General features: G+C 42.7%; 1 protein-coding gene across 2 annotated transcripts in view; it reads left to right on the forward strand.

The window, feature by feature from the left end:
* The window catches only part of RIPK2 (receptor interacting serine/threonine kinase 2), an 88,705-nt gene extending 67,970 nt beyond the window's left edge, over positions 1-20,735 (forward strand). For both annotated transcript variants that reach the window (XM_077492991.1, XM_077492990.1), the window contains 4 exons: positions 1,344-1,398; positions 7,009-7,095; positions 12,635-12,703; positions 17,209-20,735. In XM_077492991.1, coding sequence (XP_077349117.1) covers positions 1,344-1,398; positions 7,009-7,095; positions 12,635-12,703; positions 17,209-17,516 — 519 coding nt within the window. In that variant the 3' untranslated portion in view covers positions 17,517-20,735. The remainder of the gene's footprint in view (positions 1-1,343; positions 1,399-7,008; positions 7,096-12,634; positions 12,704-17,208) is intronic.
* Positions 20,736-21,221: the final 486 nt, after the last annotated feature.

The following is a 21,221-nucleotide window of genomic DNA, read 5'->3' on the forward strand; positions in this document are numbered from 1 at the left end:
CCAAAATTAAATAAAGAAAATATTGGCTGTATACCTGTAAGAAATGTAGAATTATCTTGGAAGGTGCAAGCTATGGGGCTCCAATCATGACCCTGGATTCATTACCTAGTAAATCAATGGCCTAGAACAGTGGCCTCCAAACTGTGGCCCAGGGGCCAGATTTTCTTGCATTTATCCTGCCTTTGATGCATTATTCCTGCCACTAACTCCATCAATGAGGCATAATTCCTGCCACTGATACCAAATAATAGGGTACTATCCCTACCACTGACACCAACAATGGGGCACTATTCCTCCCACTGACAGCAACAATGGAGCAATATTCCTTCCACTGGTTACAATCTGCCCCCACCCACCCCTAAAGTCTGAACGACAGTAAACTTGCCCTTTGTTTTGAAAGTTTGGAGACCCCTGGCCTAGAATAACTATTTACACATCTAAATTTCTCATATTCTACCTTGTGTACTTTTTCCAGGTCAGTGACTCAGTAGGCAATGATCAGCATGTAAGTCCCAGATCCTGCACCAACAGTCAGCAATGGCAATGCCCATACTTTTTTTTTTATCCCTGTGAGCTCTCTTTAATCATATATGTAATGCAGCCCTAGTCCCTAATGTGCTCAGCATAATAATAATACAAATAAAAATAATAACAATTTAAACAAATGATCTGAACTGCTCTAGACCAGGGTCATTTACTTCTGTTGGCAGTACATATTGCAGTAAAAAGGTGTCCTGCACCAAGGACTTCAAAAAGTACTTTGTGTAAAAAGAACCTTTTTATTTTCTTATCAAAAATTAGCAGCACATCACAAAATCTGTCATTTTGAGTTTGGCTTGAAAAATAGAGCTAGTGTGGGCTTAGTTATTTATGAGTTTTTTTTGTTTTTGTTTGTTTTTTTATTTTATTTTTTTTTGCACAAAGATTTTTTTGAAGTCTCTGGTGTGGGATACCTTTTGCTGCAATATGTTGCTGGTTAATCTCAGGGATGCAGGTGACTTGGTGACTACAGCATAAGGCACTTTGGTGTGCATGCTGTGATTTAGTGGACTTCTGTTAGCAGTCCTTCCATAGTGGGAATGGGACTGATTAACAAAAAAGAAAGCAAATAATACTGTAACAAAATAGAGTGGAAACCAGATTCTTTTCTTCATTTTAAAGATGAAACCTTCTACCTGGTTGTCATAGACAAAAGCGTTCAGGTAGTTTTCATTGCTGTGGTTTTTGAAAATAGCTGCAACTGCAATACCACTGTAACTATAACTTGGAAACACTAGTTAAACTTTGTAAAGGAGTATTAATACTTTGTCACTGACCTCATTGTTTCTGTTATGTATACCCAGGGCAACATGTCTGCTTCAATTGGTTTTATTCCTAAACCACCAACTCCTAGTGAAGGTATGTATCTTATTTTAAAATTAGTATTAGTATTACAATGACTAAAAAAATGTTACTACAAGTCTTATGCCCCGTACACATGATCGGACATTCCTAGAAGGCTCAAACTTGTCTTGCATACACACGGTCACACAAAGTTGGTCGGAAATTGCAAACGTCAAGAACGCAGTGTCGTGTAGGACGAGCTGAGAAATTTTAAGTTCAATAGCCAGTGTGGCTCTTCTGCAGTGACGGCCCGCCCATAGGGGGCGCCCGGGCGCCGCCCCCCTCCCCCTAGGTGTAAAAAAAAAAAAGTTAAAAAAAAAAACGGCCCTTTAAGACATTTTAAAAAAAAAAAATGTCATTTAACATAGTGTACTGTGGCACCGGTCACAGTGCACTATGAGAAGCGCCACGTCGATGCAATCACAAGATTGCATCCATGGCGCTTCATTTGCGGGTTAAAAACCCGCCTTGCGGCGCACTGCAGAACGCTGACTAGCTTCCGCCCATAAAATCACTGTGATTCTACGGGCGGGAGCATTGTCATTCTTAGACAGGCAGGTCACTTCCGGCTTTCGGCTGCTTCACGAAACCCGGAAGTGACGTCGGCAGCTCCGTTCCTCAGCCCGAGCGGAGCTGCAAGACAGTGAGGCAGGAGGTGAGTCACCGCATAAAGGCTTTCTAGTTTCTACTTTGTTGAGAATGTTCATGCATTTAGCTGAATGAATGGAAAAAAAGCTTCCACAGCCAGAAAGGTTTCCCCAGGCCAGGCGACTTTTACCGTGGCCAATCAGAGAATGAGCTCTGAAGGGGGAACTCCACGGCAAATTTCTGAAAAAAAATTTGACGTGGGTTCCCCCTCCGAGAGCATACCAGGCCCTTTGGTCTGGTATGGATTCCAAGGGGAATCCCCTACGCCGAAAAAACTGCGTGGGGGTCCCCCCAGATCCACACCAGACCCTTATCCGAGCACGCTACCTGGCCGGCCAGGAAAGGGGGTGGGGACGAGCGGGCGGCCCCCCACCTCCTGAGCCGTACCAGGCCGCGTGCCCTCAACATGGGGGGGGTGCCTTGGGGGATGGGGGGCGTGCGGCCCCCCCACCCCAAAGCACCTTGTCCCCATGTTGATGAGGACAAGGGCCTCTTCCCGACAACCCTGGCCGTTGGTTGTCGGGGTCTGCGGGCGGGGGGCTTATCGGAATCTGGGAGCCCCCTTTAATAAGGGGGCCCCGGATACCGGCCCCCCACCCTATGTGAATGAGTATGGGGTACAATGTACCCCTACCCATTCACCTGTGAAAAAAAGTACAAAAAAAAACACAACACAGGGTTAAAATATTTTATTGCACAGCTCCGGGGGTCTTCCGTCTTCGGGGGTCTTCTCGCCGGACTCCTCCGCTATCTTCTTGTAGCTTTTTTGCTAGCGGAGGAGCCCGGCTTTCTTCCTCGCCGCCGGCCTCTTCTTCCGACTTCGGGGGTCTTGTCCCCCCTCTTCGGTTCTTCTGCCGGGCCACCGCGCCTTCTTATAGCTCTTTTACAGGCGGTGGCCCGGTCTTCTGTCTCCGCCGCTGCCACCGCCCGTTCTTCTTCTTCTTCTTCTTCTTCTTCTCCAGGAGATGTTGACTCGACGATCTCTCCGGCCGCAATGCCAGGGACTCGCTGCGCTGCCACTTATATAGGGACAATTGGGCGGTGTCACATGGGTTGATGTCACATGGGTTGATGTTACATGGCGACAGTCCCAGCATCCTCTGGGACTGTGACATCGTAAGGGGGCGGGGTCACCATGTGACATCAACCCATGTGACCAACCCATGTGACATCAACCCATGTGACACCGCCCCATTGTCCCTATATAAGTGGCAGCGCAGCGCGTCCCTGGCATTCCGGCCGGAGAGATCGTCGAGTCAACATCTCCTGGAGAAGAAGAAGAGCGGGCGGCGGCGGCGGCGACAGAAGACCGGGCCACCGCCTGTAAAAGAGCTATAAGAAGGCGCGGTGGCCCGGCAGAAGAACCGAAGAGGGGGACAAGCGCCCCGAAGTCGGAAGAAGAGGCCGGCGGCGAGGAAGAAAGCCGGGCTCCTCCGCTAGCAAAAGAGCTACAAGAAGATAGCGGAGGAGTCCGGCGAGAAGACCCCCGAAGACGGAAGACCCCCGGAGCTGTGCAATAAAATATTTTAACCCTGTGTTGTGTTTTTTTTGTACTTTTTTTCACAGGTGAATGGGTAGGGGTACATTGTACCCCATACTCATTCACATAGGGTGGGGGGCCAGTATCCGGGGCCCCCTTATTAAAGGGGGCTCCCGGATTCCGATAAGCCCCCCGCCCGCAGACCCCGACAACCAACGGCCAGGGTTGTCGGGAAGAGGCCCTTGTCCTCATCAACATGGGGACAAGGTGCTTTGGGGTGGGGGGCCGCACGCCCCCCCTCCCCCAAGGCACCCCCCCATGTTGAGGGCACGCGGCCTGGTACGGCTCAGAAGGGGGGGGCGCCCGCTCGTCCCCACCCCCTTTCCTGGCCGGCCGGGTAGCGTGCTCGGATAAGGGTCTGGTGTGGATCTGGGGGGACCCCCACGCCGTTTTTTCGGCGTAGGGGGTTCCCCTTGGAATCCATACCAGACCTAAGGGCCTGGTATGCTCTCGGAGGGGGGAGCCCACGCCAATTTTTTTTTTCAGATTACATAAGGGGCGTGGTTTATGAGAAGTGGGAGGGGCCAACATGATGGATGGGGTCATGATTGGTGGGGTCTGGCGCCCCCCCATCCAAAAACTTCACCAGCCGCCACTGCTCTTCTGTATGATTCTGAGCATGCGTGGAACTTTGTGCGTCGGAATTGTGTACGCACGATCAGAATATCCAGCAACAGATTTTGTTGTCGTATATCAGCGTGAGCCAGTCGGCAAGTGGTTAAGCTTGCTAAATGCTATGACTGCTAGCAATCAATACATATAAATCAGATTATAGTATATGTAAACCCAACCTCAACAACCCATTCAGTTTAAAATAGAAAAGAAAGGCAAAACATTTGTATATAGTTTCTAATCCATGCGCCCGGCCTCTCATCTACTTGCAGGGCGCCGGACAAATGGATTTCAATGGGGTGTTTTTTTTTTGGGGGGGGGTTAAGCACATGATTAGAGCCTGAGTGTCAGGGATGCCATATGCAGGCACTCAGCACTGGTGATCATATCAGTTGGCTGCACCTTAAAGGAATCAGGACATGAAGAGTAATGCCCTGTACACACGGTCAGAAATTCCAACGGAAAAGGTCCGATCGGATTATATTGTCGGAAAATCTGATCGTGTTTGGGCTCTATCGGACTTTTTCCATCGGAAATTCCGACGGAAATTCAGACGAAAGAAATTTGAGAGCAGGATCTAAAATTTTCCGACAAAAAAATTAGATCGGACTTTTTTCGATTGTTTGTAGAGAATTCTGACAGACAAAGTGGCACGCATGCTCAGATCAAATTACGAGAATCAAAGCTATTGGCTACTAGCCTCTATGTGGTCCCGTCATACGCAACAAACGTCACCACATTCTGAATGAACAGATTTTCAGACAACTTTGTCCAACCGTGTGTATGCAACACCAGTTTCGGACAAAATCCGTGGGAAAAAATCAGACGTATTTTGTGGTCGGAATGTCCGACCGTGTGTACAAGGGCTTAGTGAAAATATATATTTAAGATAATGACACACTTCAAATACTAACACCAGTAAATCATAAACAAGAAAGTGAAAGTAAAGGAACACAGCAAACCCTATAATACACCTCATTAACTAACTATATACAAATAAAGGGAACACACATAGGCAGAACAAGACAGGGACAAGAGATAAAGGGGAACTGGAAGCAGTCAATAAATGAGCAGGAAGCAGGTTCCAGGGGACAGGTCTCTGGATCAGGATTCAGGGTTCAGAACAAGATACAGGAACGGGTCAGGCCGAGGCAAGGACAGGGCTAGCAGAGAAAATACTAAAGCCCTGAGTGTCGGTGCTTATATACTTCCAGCAGACCATATCAGGTGCAGGCTGATTAACTGTATGTACATCTGATGGGAGAAACCCACTGGTGGCGATCAGAACTACACCCTTTGATGATAAAAAAAACAGTGCCACCAGCAGGTGACCCAAGCAATGACACAGGTCCTGACACTGAGACTCTAACTTCAAAAAAGGGAGGGCACTGCGCCCTGAGCCCACCCAGTTGTGTGACAATAGCGAATTAATGTACTCTGAATATGCCATATACAGTCATAGATCAAAGGCACCTTCATCCCAGAAAAATAAAAAAAAAATTGAAAAAGGCAAAGTAAAGGGGTTTTTATGGTACCACAAGTACAAATATTTTTATAAAAACATCTTTATTAGAATCCAAAATTTTAAAGAAGCGAAGGGACAACAAATGTTGCCCGCATTTCATAAAATGGTTGTAAATACAAACAATACGCACACAATAGCTACTATAATGCTTCTTGCTTGACATGTTTCGATTTTCAGCTTATTCAGGAGCTATAAAGCATATGTAGCTACACAAAAACAAATATAATCAATATCAATGTAGAAACAGCAAAAATTCGAAAGGTCATGAACATTTGTTAATGAGTACACATAGCTTTAAATAAACATATACAGTATCTCACAAAAGTGAGTACACCCTTCACATTTTTGTAAATATTTTATTATAACTTTTCATGAGACAACACTGAAGAAATGACATTTTGCTACAATGTAAAGTAGTGAGTGTACAGCTTGTATAACAGTGTAAATTTGCTGTCCCCTCAAAATAACTCGACACACAGCCATTAATGTCTAAACCTCTGGCAACAAACGGGAGTACACCCCTAAGTGAAAAAGGCCTAAATTGGGCTCAAAGTGTCAATATTTTGTGTGGCCACCATTATTTTACAGCACTGCCTTAAATCTCTTGGACATGGAGTTCCCCTTTTTTATGAGTGACCACATATTCAGCTGCATAAGGAGCTCAGAGAGCTGAGGGAGGAGAAAAAACAGCAGGACACTGGTCTTCCAAGTAAATGGATGTGCAGGAGAGGGAGGAGTGTGTCAGCACAAGTCTGATCATTGGAGGAGAGGAGACTGAGTTCCAGCACAGCTAGAGAACTGACCAGGCTGTGCTCTCCTGCCTAGTGTGGCCAGTTTTAATAGGAAAGCAGAGGGACTGGCATTAACACCAAGTATTTCACACAAAGGAAGCAATACAAAGAGAACAGGATACTTTCTAATATAGGTACACGGTATAGCATCAAACACAAGCTTGTTAGACACTGCTTCTATGTTATATAAGATTGCCATACTGCTCACATGTAACAATAGTCTACACGTGTGTTACAAAAAAATGTCAAACATACAGTGCATACTACTGATCACTACTTGACATACAGCTGTTCTATAGACAGTCCAAGCCACTCTGTTTTATCAAAGTCAAAACCATTATTATTTGATATGTTCAAAAAACAAAGATTGCTATTGATTTCAGACCATGCCTATATTAATATCTAATATCTGCAACACTCCCACCTATGTGTGTTACCACCACACCACCAGTATATTACAAACTAATATATATATAAGCTTGTATTTGGTAACATCTTTCATTTCCTAGGCTTCAATGAAACATGGCTTCCTAACACTGAATATGTACGAAGTGCGAAGAAAGAAAATCCAAAGTTCAGGGACTCCTATATACCTGGTAATAAATGCAGTGGTGACTTGTGTTCTCATATCTCAATATTGTTCTTTCTACATTCCAATTCCTTCTTTAATTCTCCTATTTTCTGCTGAAAACTGCAAAAACCTATTAGACTTCTGGATCAGCTTCTATTTTCTTGTTTCGTTTCTTTTTATAGTTTCTCTAATTCCTCTATACTAGTGATTCTCTACCTAGGGTTCCTCCAGAGGTTGCTAGGGGTGCCTACAGCATTGGGCAATTTCTGCCTCTCAGATAAGTTCCCACTGACACCATTGATCTTTTTAGCGATCTGTAAGGAGGTAATTCTTCCCAATGACCACAAGTGTAAGGACCATTCCTCTCACTGACCATCACACTAATGTATCATGAGTTTTAGATTTCTAATTTTTAGCAGGGGTTCCTCGAGACTGGAGAACTATTTCAAGGGTTCCTCTGTGTTGAAAAGGTTGAGAAAGGCTGCTCTATACTAACAATTCTTTTCAATCAGTGTTATAATAATAATAATAACTATGCTGCCCTCAAAGTTGGTATCAAGTCTAAAGCCCCGTACACACGATCATATTTTCCGACGGGAAATGTTGGATGTCAGGCTTTTGGAGGAAAATCCAACATTGTGTATGCTCCATCAGACAATTGTTGTCAGACTTTCCGCCAACAAATGTTGGCTAGCATGTTTCCAAATTTTCCGCCAACATATGTCTGTTGTCGCATTTTCCGAGCGTGTGCAGGCCGTCGGACAAAAGTCCATATGAATTTTCAAAGGTTTTTTCTTTCTAGCAGTATCAAGAATAATATTATGGGTTTTTTTTGTTTTTTTTGTGCAAGTTACCACAACACCATTATCCTGTGGTTTTTAAGATCAAAGATACAACTATATTAGTGTCCCTTGTTAATTTTACATTGTATTTTATAAAATGTAACTGCCTACTCCCAAACTGTCATTTGAAGTAAAACACATAACCAAGTATTATTCTCCACAATTTTTTTTTATTGTGCATTAAAAAAAAAAATAGACATGCTATCTGCCAATAGAACTTAAAACGGAGTTCCACACAAAAATGGAACTTCCGCTTTTCGGTTCCTCCCCCCAACCCCCCCCTCCGGTGTCACATTTGGCACCTTTTGGGGGGAGGGGGGCGCAGATACCTTTCTAATACAGGTATTTTGTTCCCACTTCCGGGCATAGATACCCGAGCCACCTGCGGGTATCTACGCCACTCCCCCCCACGCCGTATTCTGGGAGACACACGGGAGACTACAAATACTGCAGCTGCTGACTTTTAAAATATGGGCACTTACTTGTCCAGAGCACCATTGATGTCAGCACCCGATCCCAATCTATCCCTCGACTGTCGGGTACTGCTGCCATCCTCGGTAAGGGAATCAGGAAGTGAAGCCTTCCTACTGCGCATGCACAACCCGCACCGCGCTATCCCACTGGTCCGTGCTGTTTTCTGGGGAAAAAAAATGGGGGAACTGAACTTTAACCAAAAAGTACATTATATGCATCCAAAAATATAGAAAATATACCAAATCAAATCATTATTCAACCAAAAAAATAAATGTCAAAGCAATAACTCCAATAACTTCAAACGGCCGTTAACTAAAAAGCATGAAATGAAAAGCAAAAAGCGCTAAATGAAAAACGTGAAAAGAAAAGCGTGAATCAACACTCACCAAAATTCTACTAACACAAAATTAGCAGAAGGAGCCCAAAGGGTGGTGCTAAAGAGATGAAAAATCACGTAGTATGTCTAGTAGGACACTACATTCGTAATTGTTGGCCAACATTTGTATGACCGTGTGTATGCAAGACAAGTTTGAGCCAACGCCCTTCAGACAAAATTCCACGGATTTGTTGGCCAACAATCCAATCATGTATACGAGGCATTAGGGTTCATGCACACTGGTTTAAAAATCACTGCTTCTACAGGAGTGTTGTGTTTTGGCTGTGGAAGCAGCTCAATGTTATCCTACACTATATTGGCAAAAGTATTGGGACGCCTGCCTTTACACGCAAATGAACTTTAATGGCATCCCAGTCTTAGTCTGTACGATTCAATATTGCGTTGGACCACCCTTTGCAGCTATAACAGCTTCAACTCTTCTGGGAAGGCTGTCCACAAGGTTTAGGAGTGTGTCTATGGGAATGTTTGACTATTCTTCCAGAAGTGCATTTGTTAGGTCAGGCGCTGATGTTGGATTAAAAGGCCTGGCTCTCAGTCTCCACTCTAATCGATCCCAAAGGTGTTCTATTGGGTTGAGGTCAGGACTCTGCTCAGGCTAGTCAAGTTCCCCAACCCCAAACTCACTCAATTTGTGCACTGGTGAGCAGGCATGTTGGAACAGGAAGGGGCCATCCCCAAACTGTTCCCACAAAGCTGAGAGCATTAAATTGTCCAAAATGTCTTGGTGTGCTGATGCCTTAAGAGTTCCCTTCACTGGAACTAAGGGGCCAAGCCTAACCCCTGAAAAACAACCCCACACCATAACCCCCCTCCACCAAATGATTTGGACAAGTGCATAAATCAAGGTCCATAAAGACATGGATGAGCGGTTTGGGGTGGAGGGACTTGACTGGCCTGCACAGAGTCCTGACCTCAACCCGATAGAACACCTTTGGGATGAATTAGAGCAAGCCAGCCCTTCTCAATCACATCAGTGCCTGAGCTCACAGACAAATGCGCTTCTGGAAAAATGGTCAAACATTCCGACAGACACACCTCTAAACCTTGTGGACAGCCTTCCCAGAAGAGTTGCAGCTGTTATAGATGGAAAGGGTGGGCCAACTCAATATTGTCCATCAGTGCAGCATATCATTGTCTGTACATGCAGCCTATCATTGACCATCAGTGCAGCATATCAGTATCCATTAACCACTTAACAACCGGCCTATAGCTGAATGAAGGCTACAGGGTGGTTGTTTAACTCTGAGAGACCGTTAAATAATGGCCTCCCAGAATTCCACTCTCGTACGCCCCCCGGGGCGTGCACTCGAGAGCATTCGTGACCGCCGGGTCCTGTGCATCACGGTAAACAGCCGCTCATCGCGCTCATCAAGCGATCACTTGTAAACAAACATCGGTACAGTGGAGGGGGAAGAGATCGGTGTCAGCAGCGCTGTGGGCTGCATCTGCAGTGCCCACATCGCTGCTCACCGAAATTTAACCCCTCAATACCCTGCCAATACTCTGCAATACCCTGCCAATACTCTGCAATACTATGCCATACCCTGCCAATACCCTGCCAATACTCTGCCAATACTCTGCCAATACTCTGCAATACCCAATACCCTGCCAATACTCTGCAATACCCAATACCCTGCCAATACTCTGCCATTTTTTTTTTTATTATTTCAGGCTTCCCAGCCTAGAGGTGAGATGTGGGGTCTTATTGACCCCATATCTCACTGTAAAGAGGACCTGTCATGCCATATTCCTATTACAAGGGATGTTTACATTCCTTGTAATAGGAATAAAAGTGATCAAAAAAATTTTTTTTGGGGGGGGATGTCAAACTAAAATAAATAAAGTAAAATGAACAATAAAAAGAAAAACATTTTTTAAAGCGCCCCTGTCCTCATGTGCTCGCATGCAGAAGCGAACGCATTCGTAAGTCCACATATGAAAACAGTGTTCAAACGACACATGTGAGGTATCGCTGCGAATGTTAGAGCGAGAGCAATAATTTTGGCCCTAGACCTCCTCTGTAACTCAAAACATGTAACCAGTAAAGAAATGTAAAGCATCGCCTATGGGGATTTTTTTCGCGTTCGAAAAATTGCTGCGCAAATACCGTGCGGGATAAAAAGTTGCAATGACCACCATTGTATTTTCTAGGGTCTTTGCTAAAAAAAAACATATATAATGTTTTGGGGTTCTATGGAAGTTTTGGGGTTTTATGTAAAGTTGGCATGAGTCAGCGGACACATGTCTGCTAACATCTGCCTCCCCATAGAGGACATTGGGTATCCCAATCGGGTCCGTCGGAAAAACAGAAACTGGTAGTCCGATCGTGTAAGAGGGGCCTTAGGCTTCATTCATACTGGTAACTCCTAGCACAAATCTGCAATTCTTGTTGCCAGTAAATCTAGCAACATGCTCACATTCTGTATGAACAGTCAAGGCCAGCAGCTGTACACTGTACCAATCAGTGGTTGGTGTCACCACTATTTGCATGTAACCACTCACATCAGATGTTCCATACATTGGTCCTGGATGCAAACTGCCTACATCCGGGGCCAGTTTTCTGGCCGCATACACCGTATCTCACAAAAGTGAGTACACCCCTCACATTTTTGTAAACATTTTATTATAACTTTTCATGTGACAACACTGAAGAAATTACACTTTGTTACAATGTAAATTAGTAGTGTACAGCTGGTATAACAGTGTAAATTTGCTGTCCCCTCAAGATAACTCACATGCCAATAATGTCTAAACCGCTGGAAACAAAACTGAGTACACCCCTAACTGAATATGTGCAAATTGGGCCCAATTAGCCATTTCCCTTCCAAGGTGTCATGTGACTCATTAGTGTTACAAGGTCTCAGCTGTGAATGGGGAGCAGGTGTGTTAAATTTGGTGTTATCGCTCTCACTCTCTCATACTGGTCACTGGAAGTTCAATATGGCACCTCATGGCAAAGAACTGTCTGAGGATCTGAAAAAAAGAATTGTTGCTCTACATAAAGATGGCCTAGGCCAGTGATGGCGAACCTTTGCACCCCAGATGTTTTGGAACTACATTTCCCATGATGCTCATGCACTCTGCAGTGTAGTGGAGCATCATGGGAAATGTAGTTTCAAAACATCAGGAGTGCCAAGGTTCGCCATCACTGGCCTAGGCTATAAGAAGATTACCAAGACCCTGAAACTGAGTTGCAGCACAGTGGCTAAGACCATACAGCGGTTTAACAAGACAGGTTCCACTCAGAACAGGCCTCGCCATGGTTGACCAAAGAAGTTGAGCGAACATGCTCAGCGTCATATCCAGAGGTTGTCTTTGGAAAATTGACATAAGTGCTGCCAGCATTGCTACAGAGGTTGAAGGAGTGGGGGGTCAGCCACACAAAATATTGACACTTTGGGCCCAATTATGCTATTTTTCACTTAGGGGTGCACTCACTTTTATTGCCAGTGGTTTAGACATTAATGGCTGCGTGTTGAGTTATTTTGAAGGGACAGCAAACTTACACTGTTATACAAGCTGTACACTACATTACATTGTAGCAAAGTGTAATTTCTTCAGTGTTGTCACATGAAAAGATATAATAAAATATTTACAAAAAGTTGAGGGGTGTACTTACTTTTCTGAGATACGGTATACTGGACAAAGCTAATTGCCCAGTTTGGTAAGAGCCTTATACCAAGTCCTGCTGAATCTGAATGCAAAGTTTAGTAACTCAAGCCTAATCATCTATCTGATTGGAGCCTCTAAGAATACAACAATTTTTTCTTAACACATTTGACTCCAATTTAAATAATTTTTTTTAGTAGGAAATGGAAAAAAATATCTATAATGTATATTTTCTTTTACAGGCAATGAGAGTCTACCACCACCATCATATAGTCAACTAACTAGCCTCCCACCTGGCAGACCAGAATCTCGTATGTGCAAATTAATGTTATTTCTATAGAATATTAAGGATAAATGTTTTGAGGTTCAATATGTTTGTTTCACATAATTGGTAGGTGCTTTATAATGTGGACTGACATAACTTGACTACTAAGTTGAGTAAAGTTGGTCAGTTAAGATGGATTTTCTTGGTGGATCATTATTATTATTATTATTATTCAGGATCATTGTTATTATCCCCAGTTGGCAACCACAGCACTGCCCCCTCCCACCTTCAAAGATTCCAACATTCAAAGTTGTGCATGCATGGCCTACAACCATCCACCACTTAGGCTGCATTCACACCTGAACGTAGCATCTCTGAGCAAATTTTTATGTGCGACTTGCGTATTTGTATGCAACGTTTTTGGGCTTTGGCATTTTTTTTATTAGCCAATAGAGAAAACTATTCTTTGTTGCATCATTTTTTGCTAGGTATTTTAGCGTTTTTAGCTTCTCAATTAGCTTTAATTTCTTCTTTTTTATTATTATTATTCATTTATTATAATGTTTTTTCATTAGGGTAAGGGGTGTGAGTTCAGTTTAGGTTAGGGTTAGGATTAGGATTTGGGTTTAGGATTATTTATTATTATTTTATTTATTTTTTATTTTAATTTATTTATTATTATACAAATAATAATAAATTAATAAATAAATGTAAAATAAATACACAAATAAAAGTCATAAATAAAACATAAATAAATTCAATAAATGAATACTAAGTAGCAATAAATAAATAATGAACCCTTACCCCTTAAAAAAGAAAATAATAATAACTAAGACACAAAATAAATTATTATTATTATTTCTAATAATGTATTTTTGTATGAGTTTGAGAGTTTGTTATTTTATTATTATTAATAATAATAATAATAATAATAATATATATATAAAAAAAAAATGTATTTAATAAAAAAAATTATATGTTTTTATTGAAAGGTATAATCAGGAGTTACAGCAGTATCATACAGAGCATGACATAGCAGTATGCATTCTGAATTACAGATCAGACAGTTGCAATAAGTGTACATAATCATAAACGGGTGTAGTAGTTATTAAACCTGAAATCTAACGGGAAATCAAGTAAAAGATAAGGCAAACGGGACATCAACAGTTAAACTAGAGATGATTATCATAAACCATAAAGGCATTTTCACACGGACGATCCGTTCAGGTCCGCCTGTCAGTTTTTTAGGCGGACCTGAACGGATGCTCCATAGAGGTCAGCGGTGACATGTCTGCTGACATCCGACCTGCTCTGATCCGAAAAAGTGTGACGGAGGAAAAACCTACTATCCCATCGGTCATCGGATCGGATTGTGTGACAACGGACTCAGCGGTCCCTTGTCATCCGATCTCCCATAGGGGAGAGCCGCGCTCTGACAGGTCCGTCGCTGCACAGTGTGCAGCGACGGACCTGTCATCTTCCTGCTCAGCAGGGATCAACGGAGCAATCCCCACTGAGCAAGCAGATGTCCATGTGAAAGAGCCCATATAATAGTAGTAACAGTTCTTCTGTCTGGAGCTAAGGGAAAAGAAAGAAGAAAAAAAAAACTCTAAGCATAATCCCTATGCTGAGTTGGGTATATTTTTTAAGGTTAGAGGGTAATTATTATTTATTAATGTATTGTTATATATTATTAATTTATTTAACTTATTTATGATGATTTTTAGTTATTTGTGTATTTATTTACATGTGAAATACATGTAAATAAATACACAAATAACTAAAAATCATATATTACTATATAAAAATCGCACACAAAAACGCGCGACAAAGCGTGCAAATGCACACAAAAATGTGCGAATGGCGCATTTCCATTCATTTCTATGAGAATAAAAACACACCAAAAATGCTCAAATCTGCCCGATTCGAATTACAAAAAAAAAGCTATGGAACTTTTTTGAGCTTCAGGCGTTTGGCTTCCGGCGACATGGAGTGGAGATGTGAACCATCTCCATAGAGAATAATTGTTTTTTTCTCCTCCAGTGTTGGAGCTTCAAGCTGTAAGCTACAAAGCGCTCAGGTGTCAATGCAGCCTACAGGAGTTATAAACCATAAAAGGTATTATTTGCTCAGTTTTGCTTTGCTATTTTCTAACTATACCAAAGAAAAGGTTTTGTTATAGCTGTTTGATAAGTGAAAAACGATCTGTTGATTCTGCCAGAGATCTTGTTAGCTGATATTTTCCTGTGCAAAAGCAATGGTAAATTAAGAAGGGGGAGATGAAGAGAGAGGGCTGTGTATGAGGAGGCGTCCTTTGAAATCAATGAGATATAAGGCAGGCAGGTCTGACGCCTTGTGTTTAGGGTTTAGCGCTCCAAAGACACTGGAGGGAAGTTTGTAGTGGCAGTTTTTAAATCCACCAACTGCTGACTGCTGTAAATCAAATAAAGGCAGACCTGATAGGGATTTAATCTCTCTGTTTCTAATAAGGCTTTACCCACCCAAATCGTTTCCCAAATTTGGGCATTGCCATAAGTGGGTAAAAAATTTACCACTATCCCCAATCCCTTTGTTTTCATTTAGCTTTTGGATAGAGAATTTCTACATTCTAAATTTTTCTGACAGCAGATTGGTGCCAGGGATACAGCTCTGTGAGGGAAACCGTCAAATTCATGATAGCTTCCAAATGAGCATTGGCATACCACTGTACGACAGCTCAGAGCTGGTCTTAAGCCACAGGTTCTTAAATGGCGGTAGTAAGAACTATCTGAACATTACTCATCACTAACTTACTCATTAAAGAGGAAGTAAACCCTGATGAGTTTACGTCCTCTTTCATTCCCTGCAAAGGCAAAGCATAATGGACTACTATGCATCGCATAGTAGCCCATTATGTGTCACTTACCTGACACAGGAGCCAGCGAAGTCACCGCTGTCCCCTGTAGTTCGGCGCATCCATCTTCTTGGTGGGGTCTCGCAGCTCCGCCGCTGTCATTTGGCGAAGCCGTGATGACGTCACTCCCGCGCATGCGCACGGGAGCCGAGACACGCAGCATTGCACGGCATCTTCGTCATCGAAGGATGCCACGCTCAGTGCACCTGCGCGCCGCTGTCTACCGTGCATGCGCCGTAGACAGCGGTGCCCGTCTTCGGGCAAATATCTCCTAAACCGTATAGGTTTGGGAGATATTTCTTGGACCTACAGGTAAGCCTTAATCTAGGCTTACCTGTAGGTTAAAGTGGTTTGTAAGGGTTTACAACCACTTTAACCTATCAGTCATAGATGTGACACCACTTCCTTGAACTCAATCTTTCCAAAACGGAGCTCATAATATTTCCTCTACCCCCTTTCCCTCCCCATCTTCTCCACTGAGATTAATAGCACACATATCAGGCCCATCTCCGCAGGCTAGGGAGCTAGGTGTAATTCAAGGATCTGATGTATACTTTTGGCCCCCACATCCATACACTGTCCAAGTCTTGCTGCCTTAACATCTGCAACATTTCCAAACGTAGCCCCTACTTAACAAATTACACCACAATGCTTCCATTCACTGCCTTATTACCTCTCACCTTGGCTATCGCAACTCCCTCTTTATTGGCCTCTCTTTACACAGATTACTACCCCCTCAGTCTATCATAATTGCTAAAATTGCAATTTTTGCCATCAGTGATATTTTGCCAAATTTAATTCACTGAACTTCCAAAGGGGAATTTAATCAAATATCTTTTTATATACATTTGTTTTTTTATTATTATTTTTTTATGGTGTATTTAGAAAAGTTGTGTTTATTTAATTTAGTATTCTTTGTTTTTCTTTTGGATACTTTTTTGTGTATTTGATAGTTTGTGTACTTTACATTTTTATTTTTTTGTTCCTTCTGATTTATTAAATTTTTTTACAGAAAGAACAAAAAAATAAAATAAAACAATTAAAGTGATAGTACACAATAAACTATCAAATGCACACAAAAAAAGACCCAAAATAAACACAAAGAATACTAAATTAAATGAATTTAAATTTTCTAAATAGAACAAGAACAGGTCCAGGATACGTCATAGGAGTTTCTGTAACCCTAAAAATCAATTTAATGCCCATCTCTCTCTTAGAAACTACAACAACTCACCTTATGTTCACCTTCTTGTCAACTCTAAAGCTGGCAATATACTAAATTAAATTTGATAAGTTCAGCAGGGACCTGTTGAATTTCGACCAGAAGTTGATTGTTTGATTCACTGTCAAAGAAGTATTTTGGAAAATTTTCAGACTTATGGCTGCAGCCAATCAGCTTCAGCCACTGATCAGTGTATTCTGACAGTAATGGGTGTGCTGCTGTCAGAATACAATGTTTTGGTGAGGGGGAATTCCTTCATCCACCTTGTTTGTGGATGAAGGAATCTTTTTTTTTTTTTTTTTGCTGGCTAAAAATAAAAAAATTTATATGACCAGTTTTATGCATTGCCAATATCGACATTTTGCTGAAATCTCCCAATGTTTGAAAAATGTTCAGGGTAATAACAACACTTAGTTTTGCTCCTCTTTATCCGTAGCCGTCAAGAGTACCCGTCTTCAGCAAGAGACTGTCTGTCCAGCCCTGAGGTGGATTCTAACCAAGCGAGATCAAATTGTGAGTCAGATGACAGAGGCTTGCCTCAACCAGTGCCTGGATGCTCTCATTTCAAACACAATCATCCTAAAGGAAGACTATGAGCTGGTAAAATCAGAGCGCACAAGGAGTGCAAAAGTTCGAAAACTCATCGACACATGTGACATGCAAGGAGAAGTATTTGCCAAGATTATTGTGCTGAAGTTGAAAGAAAACCGACAAAATTCCCTTCAGCCTTTTCCAGAGTTGTGACAGGATGCTTAGGATGCTCCACTTTGCTACGGCACATTGTGGGCTAAATAGAATGCGGCATAAGGTGGTGGTCTCTAAAGGGCCTGGGGTTTCTTTAAATGCCCAAGAGATCATCCTGTCACCAAATTGTATGAATGCTATTTGGTGAGTCAAAGGAAATTTGTATAATGTGAAACAGATCCTCTTTTTTTGGTGGTAACCATATCTGAATTTTTTTATTTTTTACTATATGCCCCAATTTATAATGTAGCAGCATGGACCTGAACACAAAAACTAAGGATTTGCTAGCTATGTTTTATGGAATCTCTAGAAATGTTAATTGTGCCTAAGCAGTCCCCTGAATGATTTACCTGTAGCCAGTGGCGTAACTAGAACCTTCAGGGCCCCGATTCAAGAAACCATGAAGGGCCCCCCTGAACCCCAGCCAGGGCCCTTCCCTCCGAGTCTGGCGGTGGAACTCCAGGGCGTGGTCACAGGTATGACCTTTGTGAGCCCTGTAGTTCCAACACTGGCATCAGTAGTTTTTTTTTTTTATTATTATTTTATTTTATTTTTAGGTGCCTCATTGGGGGACTGTCCCTAGGCAGGATGGGGTTCCCCATCCCCAGAAGAGGTGAGGTCCTTTTCTCCAGAGCAGATGAAGTTACTGCCCCCAGGTGAGAAGGGGTCCCTGTCCCCAGGGGAGATGGGGGTCCCTGTCCCCACGTGAGAAGGGGCCCCTGGCTGGGGAGAACAGACATCGGACTCGCAGCAATGCATGGAGCAAGAAAGGGGTACTCTGAGGAGCCAGCCGAGGACACAGGCCATGAGGGGGAATGCACAACTAAAGAGCAGCCAGTGCGATAGTCGAACATGGAGCTCTGCTAGTCACCCTCCACCTCCAGCCACCCGTGTGCATGGTGCACTGGTACCCCTAGCTGCCTATGCTGCTGCCGGCCATATGTAGAGGGGGCTGCATGGGCCCCCTGCAGCACAGGGCCCAGTTGCGGTCGTGACTGCTGCACCCCCTATAGTTATGCCCCTGCCTGTAGCACTGACTCCCGAAGGAGCTGCTGGTTTGATTTGGGCCTGCACTCTGGTAATAACACCCCACTAACTTGGCTCTCTATTCCCTTGACACAGTTGTGGTGCAATACAATACAGTACAATATAATACAATGCACGGTACCTGTATTATAACCTCAGGATCCACTGGCTCCACCTGCTGGGAGAAAACAGTATGTCACACAACTGGATGCTTAAACAACAGTGTATTTTACTGTGAAAATATTCAAAGAGGTGATTACAGTAATTGCGCTTTCATCCCAACATAGGACGACGGTACAATGGGGTTCAATATAAACAATATCAAACAATATACATATAGGTAAATACCCGGGAGCTCCCCTTACTTTTTAAGCTATGCGTGAGATCTCACTTAAAGTACTTGGTCTTTGGTCTTCTAGTCTTTGCTAGCTAAAATAATTCCTTGTGATTTGTAATCCACAGGTTAAAGTAGGTTAAGTTGAGGTAAAGGTTCTCCTGATATAACTTTAGTACTTATACTACAAGGCGTGGGATGTCAGAGTAGGTAGGCCTCAAGCATGCTCAATGCCAGCTGCTCTGCTCCTCCTCCGTGGAACTATAAATCCCAGTGAGGCCTGTGTATGAGTCTAACTGTGTGTGAAAGTTAACAAACTGTGGGCCATGACACGCTCACCAACTGGATCGGAGCTCCGTGTAGTAGCTTTGGTCCGGTGACTGCAGCTTGCTTCTCCGTCAGCTGGGCCCGTTGCTCCGTTCTGCTCCGTTGGGTGAGCCAGGTCCTCCGATGCTCAAACGAGTGTCTCTGGATCTCTCCAATCCGGTCACTATCTCTCTGGCACCGTCAGATCACTTGCACAAACAAGTGAGATTTGCGTTCCGCAAAGGCTGTGGGCCCTGTCTCCGGGAGGACCTTCACACAGATCCTCACAGGCTGGCCATGTGATCCCAAGAGACCTAAAAAGCCACTCAAGGTCCTTTTATGTCCTACCCAGCATGCACTGCCAGAGAAAGTGTTCATGGGTAGGTCATCAAGCCTCCTGGGTAAAAGGGTCAACCTTCTGATCAAAACAACAGTCACTTCCTGTATATGTCTTTTGTGCTTTCTTCAAAGCAATAACCATTTAAGTTCAGTACCAGTATTTGGCCGCTAGATGGCGCCAAATACTAAGCCATAGAAATGTCCATAGACTTTTGATTATTACATGGAAACACATATTAATAAACAAGCATGTCAGCGCTACATACCTTTTCCATTGAATTCTTCTAAAAAAATAGTTCATTTCCTAGTGTGTGACTATTCTGTAGATACTCCTGTGCCTATAGCCTTACACCTATATGTCTTCTGTGTGAGATCATCCAAGGAAATGCTGCCTATGACTGCTTGACTTACAAGATTTGAAGTATGATTTGGTGATGTCACTATTGTGCTGTTTGCTGGAAGAAAAAAAAAGCTGTATCCGAGGACCTGCAGTAAAAAGATCTTCCTGCTTCTGCTTTATTTATTCTGTGGAATTATGTTTCATCCAGCTCACTTTTCCAATTTTTGAATATTCTCCTACCAGTGTGGGTTGCAGTTCTCACATCAGAAGCAAAGTCCTGCCAATAGGGCTGCCCCCTGCAACATAGACACAGTGTGATACAAGGAAAAGCAACTCAGTATTGGAGGAAAAAGCAGCTGCAGGGAGGCTACGTGCCATAGTGGTAATTAATCCTTTTCCCTCAGCTTGTCCTTTTCCGACACACTAATGTATAACATTTTAATGATATGTCCTGCTGAGAAATATCTCATGATTGCTGTTACTGGAGTTTACTAAATGTAAAACACGGGTGCTTCTTCTTTACTTTGCCCAGATATGTCAATTTTTCTGTGACATTTGCTGTCAATTTAACAAAATATTGGAAATCCGTTGAATGTGTTTTTAACTGTGTAAAATTTATATCATATTCTTTGACCCACATTTTTCTCACTTGACCTATGATGTACTGTATATCTACAGTGTTATTAATATGTGGATTGGACTGGTATTTGTACATTTGTATTTCTAACTTAAACAGTTTTCAAAGATGTATATTAGTACATTTTTTTTTTTTTATAGTAAACAATATATATTTCTTTGTAGGGGCTTCTAGAATTATATAGAATGTTATTTTATATGTGTTTTTATGTTATATATTAAAAAAAAATAGAACCGATTGTCATAGTAAGTTTTTATATATTTACTGGTCCAATTTTCTACATAGAACACATTTTTTGTATCAATTCAACATGTTTTTTTGTTCTAGTGAAAGTATACAATTTTTCAACCGGGTTCGATGTTCTACATCGACTTCCTTGTCTTGTTCTACATACTGCTCAAACCTTCTTCTGACCAGTCTGAGAGTGGCTGTGAATGGTGTCACAGGGTACAGGGAGATGGGCAGCACAGGATGGGAACTGCCAGATGGCATGCAATGGTGTAAATGGTCTTTGAGGACTGCAGTTGGGAGGGCTTCTCTCACTCTCTCTCTGCAGTCCTGCCAGGTAAAGGACTTACCTCAGATTCTGAGTCTCCTGTCTGCCTCTGGATGTGCTGTCCTGGCTCCCTTGCTATGCTGTGTACTTCTGTGGGTTTGACAGTCTGACTGGTTTTTGTCTCAGACTGTGACTGTGCCTGCTGTCTGCCTTTGGAAGTGCTGTCT

The sequence above is a fragment of the Lithobates pipiens genome, unplaced genomic scaffold (assembly GCF_037356315.1).
Source record: "Lithobates pipiens isolate NorthernLeopardFrog02 unplaced genomic scaffold, aLitPip1_a1.2 Scaffold_19, whole genome shotgun sequence".
In the NCBI taxonomy this organism is placed as follows: Eukaryota; Metazoa; Chordata; class Amphibia; order Anura; family Ranidae; genus Lithobates; species Lithobates pipiens.